At 41.8% G+C, this 13,276-nt stretch overlaps 1 protein-coding gene across 4 annotated transcripts in view; it reads right to left on the bottom strand.

Annotated features, from left to right (window-relative positions):
* Nucleotides 1-2,701: 2,701 nt before the first annotated feature.
* The window catches only part of LOC133114366 (TOM1-like protein 2), a 29,221-nt gene continuing 18,646 nt past the window's right edge, over nt 2,702-13,276 (bottom strand). The window contains exons 12-17 of one of the 4 annotated variants that reach the window (XM_061223674.1): nt 13,058-13,133; nt 12,578-12,585; nt 10,549-10,609; nt 7,789-7,848; nt 6,571-6,607; nt 2,702-6,387 (exon numbers count right to left, since the gene is read on the bottom strand). In XM_061223674.1, the coding sequence (XP_061079658.1) occupies nt 6,215-6,387; nt 6,571-6,607; nt 7,789-7,848; nt 10,549-10,609; nt 12,578-12,585; nt 13,058-13,133 (415 nt within the window). In that variant the 3' untranslated portion in view covers nt 2,702-6,214. Of the gene's footprint in view, nt 6,388-6,570; nt 6,608-7,788; nt 7,849-10,548; nt 10,634-12,577; nt 12,586-13,055; nt 13,134-13,276 lie in introns of all 4 variants that reach the window. The other 3 variants (XM_061223675.1, XM_061223672.1, XM_061223673.1) reach the window with 3 other exon arrangements.

The raw sequence follows: 13,276 nt of genomic DNA, 5'->3' as shown, positions 1-13,276 counted from the left end.
GCTTACCGGAGAGCCACGCAAACGCTCAAGCGCCGAAATTGACTGACGTCAAGTGTAACCAATCATCACCGCCCATTAGACATCGAGTCTTGTAAACAGTTGGTGAAGGAAAATAGTGGCATGAAGAATGCGGTTATGTTAATGTATTTCTAATCACACAAATTGTGTGGTTAAATGAGATTATTCAAGAACTGCCTTTTCCACCGTTTTCTTTGATCTTTATCTAATCACTTGATTTTTACCACGGGAAACTGTTTTGAATCAGAAAATAGGGCTGACCATTTAACAATCGATTAGTCCTTTATCATTTTCCCAGAGAAGTAGTTACTAACCAAGCGAAAACTATTAACAAAGAAGATTAGTAGAAACGAATGATGGTTTATTCCATGTTATTTTGCTATAGGCTACGGCATTACAGCTTTATTACAATACAATAATTGTCTCATATATTGTCCGCTGCATTGCAAGTTGGATAAACTTCGATTTAATGGCGTAACAAGTCATGCCTTTACTAGTCTGGTATTTCTTACGTATATTAAGGGTAGTTTTTAACAGAACTCTGCACCTGCAAACTTCAATTTGCAAAGGACCATGTGCATTTCAACTGCTACGCGTTTCCACTGTTGGCATGTTCTTGACTACCAATCACATACGTCTGGGGGTGGGCCCATCGCTCAAGTTTGTTTGGCCCACAGCGATGACACCGCTTGTAGAACCAGAGGGATTGACCAATTGCAGAGTTAAGCACAGAGTGGGGTGATATGACGTCACAGCTGTGGCTCTGTGATTACATCATTTATTCCTCCTCAAAGGATGAAGGAGATCAATTTTTACTTAGGTTCACAGACCGCAGTAGGCACTGCCTACTAGGCAGTGACAACCAAAAAATGGCACACAAAAACAACTGTTAAATTTCAATAATAAAAATATTGTATCACTCAATACATTTTCACAGTGATGCTTATTTGAAATAAATTGCTTTTGCAACATACTGTTTGGTCTGCAGATTAATCTTACAACATGAATGTAAAAATTGACGTGTCTAAGTGCTTACTGTTTGTTAGTTAAACCTTAAAAAGACTTAAAATACAGAACAGAGAGGAGCCAGAAATGCTCAGTAGCGACAACTCATCAAAACAAAGAAGACAAAAGGGTGTGATGTGGGTCAATGACCGAGGATAGCAGTCAGTTCTGCAAGAGGAGCTAGCGAATGGGGCACCATGACAACGGGTCAAACTGAAGCTGCACGTGCCAGGCCGCTTGTTTGAAATGTGGAGTGCTGGGAATTGCGCAAATTATGTAAAAAACATAGTTAAATAGATTGAGGAAAAGGTCTTCCTTATTTGTATCTGTATACAAATGAGCAATATTTTCCAATAGTAACATTTGTATTTTTTTTTTTTTTTTACAGAAACTCACCTTCAAAATAAATATATCGTCAGCCCATTAAATGTCCTATGATCACTGATTCCCTTCATAATCTGTCCTTCAGATGTTCGGCAAACAGGATCATGGTAAAACGCTGTTTATCTGCAATCTTTAAGTCATTCACAATGGATGACACAGGCTAAGTGCGTTGGAAAGCCTCTCCTGTTTACAGGAACCATATCTAATCATATACAGCCCACACATTTGGAGCTGGCATAACACTCAGTATACCTCAGTGAGAAGTGGAATTAAATCTGTTAATTAATGAAAATCTGGCTGCAGAACTCCAGCAGGTAAAGTACATTTTTGACCAAGAAGACCAAGCAGGAATATCATCAACATCCATTACCTTTTGGTGCAATTAAGGCCATACAAGGTTACATGTTGAGTGTACATACACGTATACATATCCATTATGTTTCCTTTCATGTGAGCTGTATGTGAGCAGAGCTTTTCTTTCCTATTGCAGATCTGCAATCGGATGCTGAAACCAGCCACCTGGCTGTGCTGGTGATAAGCTCCAGAACTGGATATTGATGTTGCGGCTGACTGCTTTGCTGCAAACCATGAGAGACAGATTGTGAATGTTAAGTACACTGATCTTGGTTGGTTTGCCAATTTAAATGGCTACATTGCTATAATTGCATTTGTAATAACAATAATCCAGTTTATAGAAGCATAGACCTTGATACAAAGTGCATATTTGTACAAGCTCCCAGACCAGTAGCCTACGTGCAGAAGCATCACACTATCACCCCCTCCACACACTCACTGCAGTTAACAGCCTTTAAGACCACACCCTCTCAGCCACCAGCAAACCAGCATGATTTAACCACCTCTACTCCAGTTTATTATTGACATAAAATCTTTTTTTTCATAGCAGTCTGACATAGCTTCTGTACTTAGCTTAAACAAACCCACACACACACACACATCTGCTCATGTAACATTGCAGCTACAGAATTAGGTGTAAAATACATAAATATGTTAATGTATGCTTATCTTTGTACACACAGGCAAAAAATAATCCCATCCAAACGCCATTTTTTAAGTTTGTTGTCTTTTGCTCCCGATATTTAATGTTTGATCTCAAATTGTGCAATTCTAACTAAACAAAATGGGAAAGTAATCAGAAGATATACATTGAATGTATATAATTACCCAATAAAATGAAACTACCCACTGTTATTACTGAACAGTGATAACAGATGACCGTGATAACAAAAACAGCAACAAACATGAAATTATATCTCACAAACAAGTCAGTGGAAAATATTTTGAAACATTTTATTCTTGATTTGAGAGCCCAAAACACATTTAGGAACATCGATGCTCGAAACAAAAAACGATTACAAATATTTGGATCTTGTTACACGTCAATGTCCTCTAACATTCATAACGATTACAGATATGGAGTTTGCCGTCTCATCTGAAAGCAAGGAGCCTGTTGTGTTATTTTAATAAGACTCCCTTTAAATAAAAAAAGTTAAGATTATGAGCGGTACACCTTTTAAGCCTCAGCAACGCGATGTAGGCTACGGCACACTGTATAGGTAAATGAAGGAAGCTGACAGAGAAAGTCACATGGATGCGTGTGTAATCGGAAACTGTGAATTAGCTCTCACAAGCTTACTAGCTTAGCGGAATGTCGAGCTACAGGTTGAGAGAGACCGCCACGGGCACCAAGGACTGCTTCTCCTCAACAAAGTCACTGGAAAACGCAGGCGGAGAAGGGGGGGGGGGGGAGACTGTTGCCTAGGTGTTAGTGTAAATGATCCATGATGAGTATCACCCTTTAACTCACGCGTTGTTCTCAGTGTAAGCCTGGCTTTTTACACTACTCAGAATTCACAACTCAGAAGTGACCCAGAGGTTATGGACAAGGAAGTTCGGATTTGTTTCTGCTTGTTTTTGTTTTGTTTTTTAAAGAAAAGAAACATGATTCTTAGCTCTTAACAGATTTAACTTTTTGCCGTTTTTTCTTTTTTTGCCATTTTGCCACACATTTTCTCATTATTTTCAGATACTGGCACCACATATCATATGCTGTGCAATTAAAAAGGTTAAGCTTGCTTCAATTTCATTAATCTGCCCCAACCCAAAAACACACAATCAGAGAAACTATGGTGTCTTTACGAATATCAATCGATGGCAGTACATCAATTTGAACGGCTGGTCAATATTTGAGTTGTATAAACATTCTGATGTATATACATATAATTATGTATAATAGATACATATTTTACAGTACCCCAAAGCAATCAAAATATTTGAGTGTGTCAAATGAAATAAATCTCTTGCACCTATGCTATACAAAAAAAACAGTAACAATTTTTGATTAAATAACTTCAGTGCAATGTTTTTTTGTTTCCTGTGTATTTCACTCTTTGTCTCTCCAGAATCTGGGTCTAAAGTGATCCCTTTCTTTGCATATATCCAAGGTCAGATAGGCTTCCCCTGATGCACACCTACATACAAACAGTGGAGAAATGTAGTACGGGAAGTCCAGTTCTAGCTGATGTTTAGAGCATGCGACGGCCACAAAGTCAACACACTAGTGAACTAGCACACTGGATGATTTGCATCCCTACCAGGATGGTTTCAATGGAACAGCCTTTCATCTAAAGGACAAAGGTAGGCAAGTTTAGTAGGAACAGACCACAGATTGGTTGTGCTTATAATAATGTCCATCACTATTTTGATTAGCTGATTAATATAATAGTTAACTGTGGCAAGGCTCGGTCTGACAGAGGAAATTGGGGCAATCTGGGGGGAAGGTAAGCACACACTCCTGCGTTGTGAAATCGAACAAATCAGCCCAGAGCGTTTCTTTTCACACCATGGACTACAGCTAAGCTCACAGAGTGGAGTCGGAGGAAGACCTTTTTCATATTTAGCTTAAACATGCAGTCCATGGGTGACCACAGGGATCAATAGATAGCGATGACATGCAGACCCCAAACCAACGCAATCGCCCTAAGGGTGACCGACCAGTCGGCAAAAAAAATTCGGTCCCACAGGGGCCATGTCACTCATCCATCCACCATGTTGTGCCTTAACCAAATTAGCCCACCTGCAGCCCTTATGGCAGGGATGTATAGGGCTTTGGCCAGCTTCCCCATCTGAGCTCAGAGCTCTTTTCAGCTTCTCAGCTTTACAGCTTGTTTCTGCTTTCCTTGTTCTCATACGTAAAAACAAATATTTGTTATTTAGCTGACGCTTTTATCCAAAGTAACTTAAGGGAATTTTTAATCCAGTGACGGAACGTTACTGGAGCAATGTGGGGTTAAGGGCCTTGCTCAAGGGCCCAACAGCTGTCCAGCTTATCATGGCTATACCGGGGCTCGAAACCAGAACCACTAACCTTCCGGGTCCCAGTCATGTACCTTAACCACCAGGCTACAGGCAAGCGGATTCCCAGTTTCAGCCACCTACAGTGAAAAGAGGCACACTTTTAAACCCTGGGATGACTTGTTACCGCAACTTGTGTTAAGTGTGTGGCCGCAATGTCCTCTGCCAGCCTGAGCCCTGCCACATTTGTCTTGTGCACTGCCAACAAGGAAAGCCTGCCGATGGGATCCCAACCACCCTCAAACACACTGAGCACCCGTCGAAACACAGGAAGTGACCTCAGAGATGTCCTGAAGAACAAAAAAGGCAAAACAGGAAACAGACATTTTTTTAACATTCCCTTTTTTCCGCCAAATATGGCCCACCACAGTTCCTGGACCTCATGTACAGTAGCCAATCTGGAGCCGGACTGGAAACTCTGGACACACTGAGCTCTTCTCCCATAATCCCTTGTTTTTGTCCTTGTTTTTTAACAGGAATGCCCCAGTTATACTTTTTTTAACAAAAGAAAGAAGTACATTTACGGAAATGCAAACACCCGCAAACTAAAATTAATTGAAATGCGCTCTGCAACAGCTCTTTACAATTAATTTTGTTAAAACTGCTACACAGAATATCAAATAAAACATCATTCACAGAGAGACATGGGTTAGGTGGGAAATCTACACTGGGATATACATGTAAAATAGGGACAGATTTAGGCAGACAATATGTCAGTAATTTAAAAAAATAATAATTACAGTAAAAAAAACCCAACCAAAACGAAAACAACTTACAACACTATGTACGGTCAAAGTAATCCAGCGCGTCTTTCCTGCTCCCTGCCCACCGTGGCCACTGTGAGCGCAGAGCGCGCAGCAGAGAGAGAAGGCCACGACGACAGGAGAAGCCCTCTCGCAAAGCGCCGGGTCACCCACCTTTAGCAACAGGAGTAAGCGCTGGGCCAACCAGGAGTGGGATCCACCCCATCCTCCTGGACATGCTCTTTAGACACGCCACTGACAAGGTGCTTTAGCCACACCTCTGACAGGCTCCTCAGACCAGCCCGTGGCAGGCCCTTCAGACACGCCCCTGTTCGGTGCTTCAGACACACGCCCCTTAGGGCTCTTTAGACACGCCCCTGACGGGCTTTTGGACCCGCCCCCGATAGGCTTGGTGATGTCAGAATGCAGGAGAGCAGGGTGTAGCGTGTAGAGCTGACCTTATGGGCCTACGCACCCCCCCTGCCCCAGGGATGGAGGGTGGGGGGGGGGGGGGGGGGGTGGGAGATGTATGTAGGGGCAGGGGCTGTTCTGCAGGGTGGGGAAGAGTTTCTGTGTGCTGGGGCAGAAGGGATAGATGACTCCAGGATGGGGCCGGGGGCAGTGGGGGAGTGGTGAGGAGGGGTAGAGTGTGGGGGGAGGGGTGATGGGTGATGGTTCTCCTCCGGAAGATTCTACAAGGCAAAGAGGGTGTCCTCCGACCTCTCGGCTTTCTTGCGAGCGCTGTTGGGGGCGGAGCCAGGCGGGGCACCGGGAGGGGCGCCCAATGGGGCGGGGTCTCCACCAGGGGGTGACGGTAGGGTCGTCTCGGAAGCCTTGGCCCTCTCTTCCAAAAACTTGTCAAACTCTGGAGCCAGGGAAGGAAAAGTAATTGATATGAGTGATCTAATTATAATACACTCACCGATAATAAACAGGCTTAAGTTATCCATCCCCAAAATTTAAAAAAGGAGGAGCTGTGTTGTTCTCCAACAATGAATGGCAAATTTCAACCAATCACATTGTGTTACTAAGGAGCACACTTTCTTACCTTCACTCGTAACTCCTTCTTCAGTGTCATCACCTTTCTGCTCATCAAGCGAGAGAAAGAAGTATGTTAGCGGAGGAGCCGAGAAAGCAGCTTATAGAAAAAATCCTCCATTTCCATTTCGCCTATAGACTGTGCCTTCAGTTCTAGGTTACCTGCACTGGGTAGGTACAGCACTCAAACATGGATAAGACCACACCCACATATAGAGAGTATGAATCCCAGTGAGAAGATCACACACTTGCAGTCGAGGCTCATACCCCACACATCAAAAATACACCCAGACTGCACACATCTCTCTCTTTCTCTCTTTCTCTCTCTCTCTCTCTCTCTTTCTCTCTCTCTCTCTCAGATACACACACACACACGCACTCACATACACCCACATTCTGTCTCTCTCTCACACACACACACACATATACACTTATAATCCATCAGCCCATGCAGGAAAAATCCCTAACTCTCTTTCCAAATGGCCACAAATAATTTTACTGTAAGAAACAGACATTACCTCATACTAATGTTTGGTAGCCTACCTCATTTGTATTGTGAGATCTCCCACAGAGAGGTTAATCTGGAGCGTTCTGTTCATAATTGAACTGCACTTCAAAACCATGTAAATGTGATTGAAAAATATATATATATTGTAAAAGAAAGTGACTCTGGAAACACAAGGGATGAGATAACCTACCCCTCCCAACACCACGACTCCTCCTTTCATCTATCCATCTATCCATCAATCCATTCATTCAAGTCACTTACTCACCGACAGTTAATCCAAGGCACTAGCACAGTAACCCAGGACAATACACACTGACCTCCCCGGACACTAAATACTAGCTAGTTTTAACATTACCTGGTGTGGCCACCTCATTTCATTACTGATGATACAGTAGTAGATTTAGCCCTGGCTTAGCAATGCTTATGTACATCGCTCTGAATAAGAGTGTCTGCCAAATGACTGTAATGTAATGTACCAGGGCATATCCCTATCAGACCCTATCAGTATCCCTAGCAGACCATAAGGTGATGTCATTCAGGGGAAGTATGATTGGTTGACATCTGTAATGGGCGTGCCATAAAAAGCGTAGGTAATACATTCTGCTTAAATGACATGATTGGGGGAAAGGTTAGGAAAGAAAAGAAAATGTCATTCCACAAAAAGAAGCAAATAAGGACAGTGAGGCAGAGAGAAGGAATCAAGATAAAGATGAATCTCACCACATCGGTACAAAGCCACTCCTCTATATCGTCCATGACAGAGGACTGCTCAACGGGAATCTACGAAGCAAAGGCCACGGACAACCCCACCCAAAGAAACAAAACAAAACAAAACAAAACAAAACCAACCCCAGAATGAAACAGTGCCCAACAAATAAAAAACAAAACAAAAGCCAAACAGCAGAAATACAGCATTGCGTCTGAGAGAAAACCAGACAAAAGGCAAAACAATAAATTATTGAAAAACTAGCCCAACTCAAAGACCAAACGGGATAAAAAATGACCCACAGCATAGCACAGCAAACGCTCAAACGGACTCACACAAACTCACACAAATGCACACACGATGTTTGAGACCAGAGAAAATGCTATACGTCATGCGATGAAAGTAGAAGTCAGTCAGGAAAGATGTCAGGGGGGTGTGGTGTCCCTTGTGTAAAAATATAAAAACCTAAATGTTTACATACAATTTTAAATATAATGCACAAAATGCACCAATTAACACCAATCTGTTGCCATGTGTACATGCATATAGCACACCTCATATATTGTAGATTGAATACATAATACATTCAATTGACAATATACACAGAGACAAATGAGAGGCCATAATTGTGCATTTTATACGCGGAGAGATGCTTAACACAAATTCCACCAATACCCCATATTTTCATCTTTCTCAACCTTGGAGTGAACAAAACTGGACGGTCAAGAAGGGAAAGAGATGTTTGTGTTTCATGATGTGCATTACAATATTTTTCCAACACTAGTGTGAGGATGCTGAAATGACTCATCCTGTCAGTGCAGTGACGGACACCAAGGTCTGATCTCAAATCCAGACCAAGACCGTGTTCGTGTCGACTGCAGCAGGCCGATCCCAAGTGAGGCGTCAAGATTGGCTGCAGCAGTCTCAGGGGGGAAGGTTTTGAGTCATCAGAATGACTGTATCTCATGGTACACCAGCAACACCTCTGGTCATTTGGGGAACTGGAGTCAGCCTGCACCAGCTGCACATGACATGTACTCCTACTCCTCCATTTTCACTCTGCAGTACTCCGTAGCTGAGACTCTGAGAGTGAAAATGGCAGAGTGCACTGTGTGTATTGAAAACGTATAAAAGAATGGAGGATAGACTGCAGGTCGGCTTTGGAAAAAAACTAATGTAGCCTTCAAAGCACCACACAAATATTATCAACATTCTCTCTGCAATTTGCTCATCCACTCAAAATAAATTTGAGAAACATATTTTTCATTGAGGGGAGGGAGGGCATATTACATATATGCAAGAGTTCAAAGATTAAATTACACTGCAGATGAGAGGTTCAAATTGTGCATTAATCATACAAGAAATTCATGTTTTATACAAATGAACTAAAATAAGTACTTATTAAAATACACTAAATGGTTACAGTGCTAAAAGTACTGTTAGTTTATTTTAACTTTATTTTAAAAAGCCAGGGAGTCTAGACAGTTATTGGCTTTGAGGTGAGTGTTAGAGAATGTCAGAAAAGAAGAACATTTTCGCTGGTAACTGCAGCTGTGGGCGGAGAGAGGGGACCTGAGCACCAACAGGAAAAGGGACTGTGTGTGTGTGTGTGTGTGTGTGTGTGTGTGCCCGCGTGCACGCGTGTGTGTGTCTGTGTGCATGTATGTGTGCATAGACTTAAATTAGTTTAATATTAATAGAATATTGCTTTATTAATGCAATTGTCTAAAGAGAGTAACAAAAGTCAGATAATCATAAGGTAATTATTATAAAAATAATAATAATAATAATCAAGTGTTTAATCATGTCATTATTTCGCTATAAACAGATAAATCCCAAAACAGAAAGTTTATTATAACCATATGTCAGTCATGTGACAATGAAGGACATAAGCATGAGTGAGGTCATTTCGACCTCACTCACCAGAACTCACTCACTGCTCTTTCAAAGGTGCCCAAACTACAGATAATGCTCTACAAGGACAAACCCAGCCTATACAAATGTGGATCCAGGGCCCATGGCCAGCTGATATGAGTGAAGAAGAACATATGCCAAAACCAACAAAAACTAGATTCACTGTCGCTTTAAGTAAAAGACAATTGGCTTTTCAGGTAAAATTCTGATATAAAATAAATGCATATCATATATCAATTTGTGAAATATTAAGATGACAACAATCAAATAATGGACATAAATGGATGCTAACCACTTCAGGGAAGAATTTAATACAATTTCTCTTTTAGTTCAGGACTGTTTTAATGTTGCATTTTGGACCCCAGATGTAGAGACTAAACCATACTTCTCTCCAGGATGGTGATTGGAGGAGGAAATATGGGCGTGTCCCTTTTGCTGTTAATCTCCTTTGGCATTACAGAGCTGGAACCAGGCTCAGGTTATGGTTGGTTCTCCATCACAGCGGTCGCCATGCAGGACTGTATCAGCTCCGCCCGCTGACAACACCACCAATCGCATCCTCACAGCAGAGCTGTGGGTGGAGTCAGGTGGCAATGTAGCCAGTTTTGGCCGCTGCATGGTGCAGGACAGCCTGCAAGCAGGTAAGCCCAGATCTGGACTGAAGAACACTGAGTCCAGCCTGGCTTCAGCTCTGCAGTGAGTAAAGGGGAGTTTGGGGATGGTTAAGTGTAGCAGTTTTGGGGGTGTGGGGGTGGGGCAGCACCATGATGGTGAGGGGCAAGCAACGAGAAGAGGGTAGGGAGTCGGGGGGGTGGCCGTGGGGGTGGGGATAAGGGAGTGGATGCTCGTGACATCCTCACCATTCCTTGGGTAATAAGCCAGCTGTCTATAGGCTCCAGCTCAGCGTTACCATCTTTTACCCTTGACTGAATCAACAACAAAAAATGCCGTTGTCATAAAGTAGGTAAGACACACAAGTATCCCAGAAAAAGGTCAATCAATAAATTCATGAAAAATATGACACCTCACAGCTAAAATAGCAAACATGGTTGATAAACATAGGCTGGAAGATAGGCCAAACCCCGGCTCTCAAACATATACGAGGACGAGAGCCGGCAAAATCTAAATCAATCTCAGATTTTGGCCTGGAGGCTAACGGCAACCACGAAGTAGGCTACGCAGTACAGACACAAAGCCTGTGGATTCTGCCGCAAGATTCTGAGTCAAAGCATGACTCAGCGAAGAAGAAGAAGGGGTTCTCACAGTGTTATACCACAACCTGGGTGTTAATCTGACACAAATAATTCCCTCCCTCTCGACTTTAGCCGATGAGCGTTTCATCACAAAATGGCCGCCATTCATCACCCAGCTTTGTGGTTGAGCTTCCAGCCTTCACAACAGTTTCAAAAACATTTTATTTTATTTCAATCTTTTGCACAAATATACAATTCAGGACAGTAATACAGAACAAATAATGAATCAATGTGCAGAGAGGTTTGAAAACCCCCGGGGGCTTATGCTAGAACCTCACCTAAAAAGGTATATATATATTATTTTAATTTACAGATACAAAGTGAGACATTACAATATCAAGATCCAAAGATAAAGGTGCTATATAAATGATATATAAATGATACCGCCACTATTTCATATAATTATAATAATAATTTCAATAATAATAATAATAATAATAATAATTAATAATAATAATAATAATAATTATTATTATTATTATTATTATTATTATTATATGAAATAGTGGCGGTTGGGGGGGGGTTTGATTGATAATTAATTTAGTTTCTGTAGTTTGCCGTGTTTTGGGATTGGTGGCCATTCTGAAAGGCTCTTTCTCTCATTTTTGGAACAGCATGTGCATTTCCTACTTTCCTCTGTGTTCATATCTCTGGACAAACAGGACATCAGGTGGAAAGGGCACTGATACATTCATAGTGCAGTGTGATAAGGGCTATTTACATTGCTGTGACACTTCTCTTTAAATATACACCCCCACATCTCACCCTTATCTCAGCAACCCGCGTCAAAACAGGCTGTTACTCTGTCAATGCTCCTGGCCCCACAAAGTCCCCCACCGTCAATGTAAACAATACATCCAACAACCTAAACAACACAACAACGATAACACACCAACTTAAACAATATATACCCCAACTTAAACAATACATCCAACAACCTAAAAAACACACCAATGATAACACACCAACATAAACAATAGATATCCCAACTTAAACAATACATCCAACAACCTAAACAACACAACAACGATAACACACCAACATAAACAATATATACAACAACTTAAACAATACATCCAACAACCTAAACAACGCACCAACTTAAAGAATATATACCCAAACTTAAACAACAAAAATTTCCCTCAGGATGAATAAAGTATCTATCTATCTATCTATATCCAACAACTGAAACAACACACCAACTTAACCAATATACACACCGACTGAAGCAATATATAGACCAACTTAAATAATATATACACCATCGTAAACAACATACACCAACTTTAACAATATATAAACCAACATAAACAACATATACACCAACTAAAACACACCAACTTAAACAATATATACACCAATTTAAAGGCTACCGTGGGGTCTTCTGTGAGGAGATTAAATAAAGTGTTGCTCAAACAAGCTATGTGCTCCCCAAAATACAAGCAAAAATGCTTTTTTGTTTCCCCCCCCTCAAATTCAGAACTAATTCTTCTATCAAATATTGAATTCAGTCTTAAAGGATCTACAGAGATAAACCAAATGGGTTTCATGATTTTATATAGAAGGGTCAGACTTTTGGAAACTTTGAAATTGGACACCCCACCCCCCACTCTTCCCTCTCCTCCCTGACACCCACACCCGAACCTCTTTCCCTTTGTGCTACATCTTTCCAAAATGAAGAAAAGGAAGAGGTAGAAACCTAATGATGAGGTTCATGCATTTGAAAATGAACATGCGTGAGCATGCATGAAGCTATATGGATCTGCTGGCGCATGCAAATGGGGCACTACTACGATTTTTTGTCATGAATAAATCTGGAAGCTACAGTGCTTTCAAGGCTTGTCTAGGCACATAAAAACCATACCACCAATTGAATACAGAATTCAAATCTCCCAAAATTCAGTGCCCCTACAGGGTAACAGTCTACGCGTGCATACTACTCTAGTGTTAGGGCGAGCTCAGACGTACAAGTCAAAGGTATTCCACTGCACACTCCACAGCACCACACCAAGGAGCTGAGTCTTAGGGTGCCAGTCCAACAGTAGGCCGTCCACCCACCTTACTGATGTGGGAACCAGAGGGACTACATTTCCCATCATGCTCTGGGCTCACTCACCCCTCCGGTGTTCTGCTGTCTAACGTCCAGCGCTGCAGCCAGGCCACCCAGGGCCTGAGGGTCCTCATACTTCACACTGAAGGGGAAACCAGAAGGAGCGATTTTGAGTCTTGTAGCCTGAACTAGTAGCTATCAGCACAACCAATGATGTGAATATTGCATTTCAGAAACAATCGGCAATTGATTGTACTCAAATGTGTCTTCAGCTTCAGATTTTCA

This window comes from Conger conger, chromosome 16 (assembly GCF_963514075.1).
Source record: "Conger conger chromosome 16, fConCon1.1, whole genome shotgun sequence".
Classification (NCBI taxonomy): domain Eukaryota; kingdom Metazoa; phylum Chordata; class Actinopteri; order Anguilliformes; family Congridae; genus Conger; species Conger conger.
The sequence above is the reverse complement of the archived record's forward strand: the minus strand, read 5'-3'. Positions and strand labels throughout refer to the sequence as shown.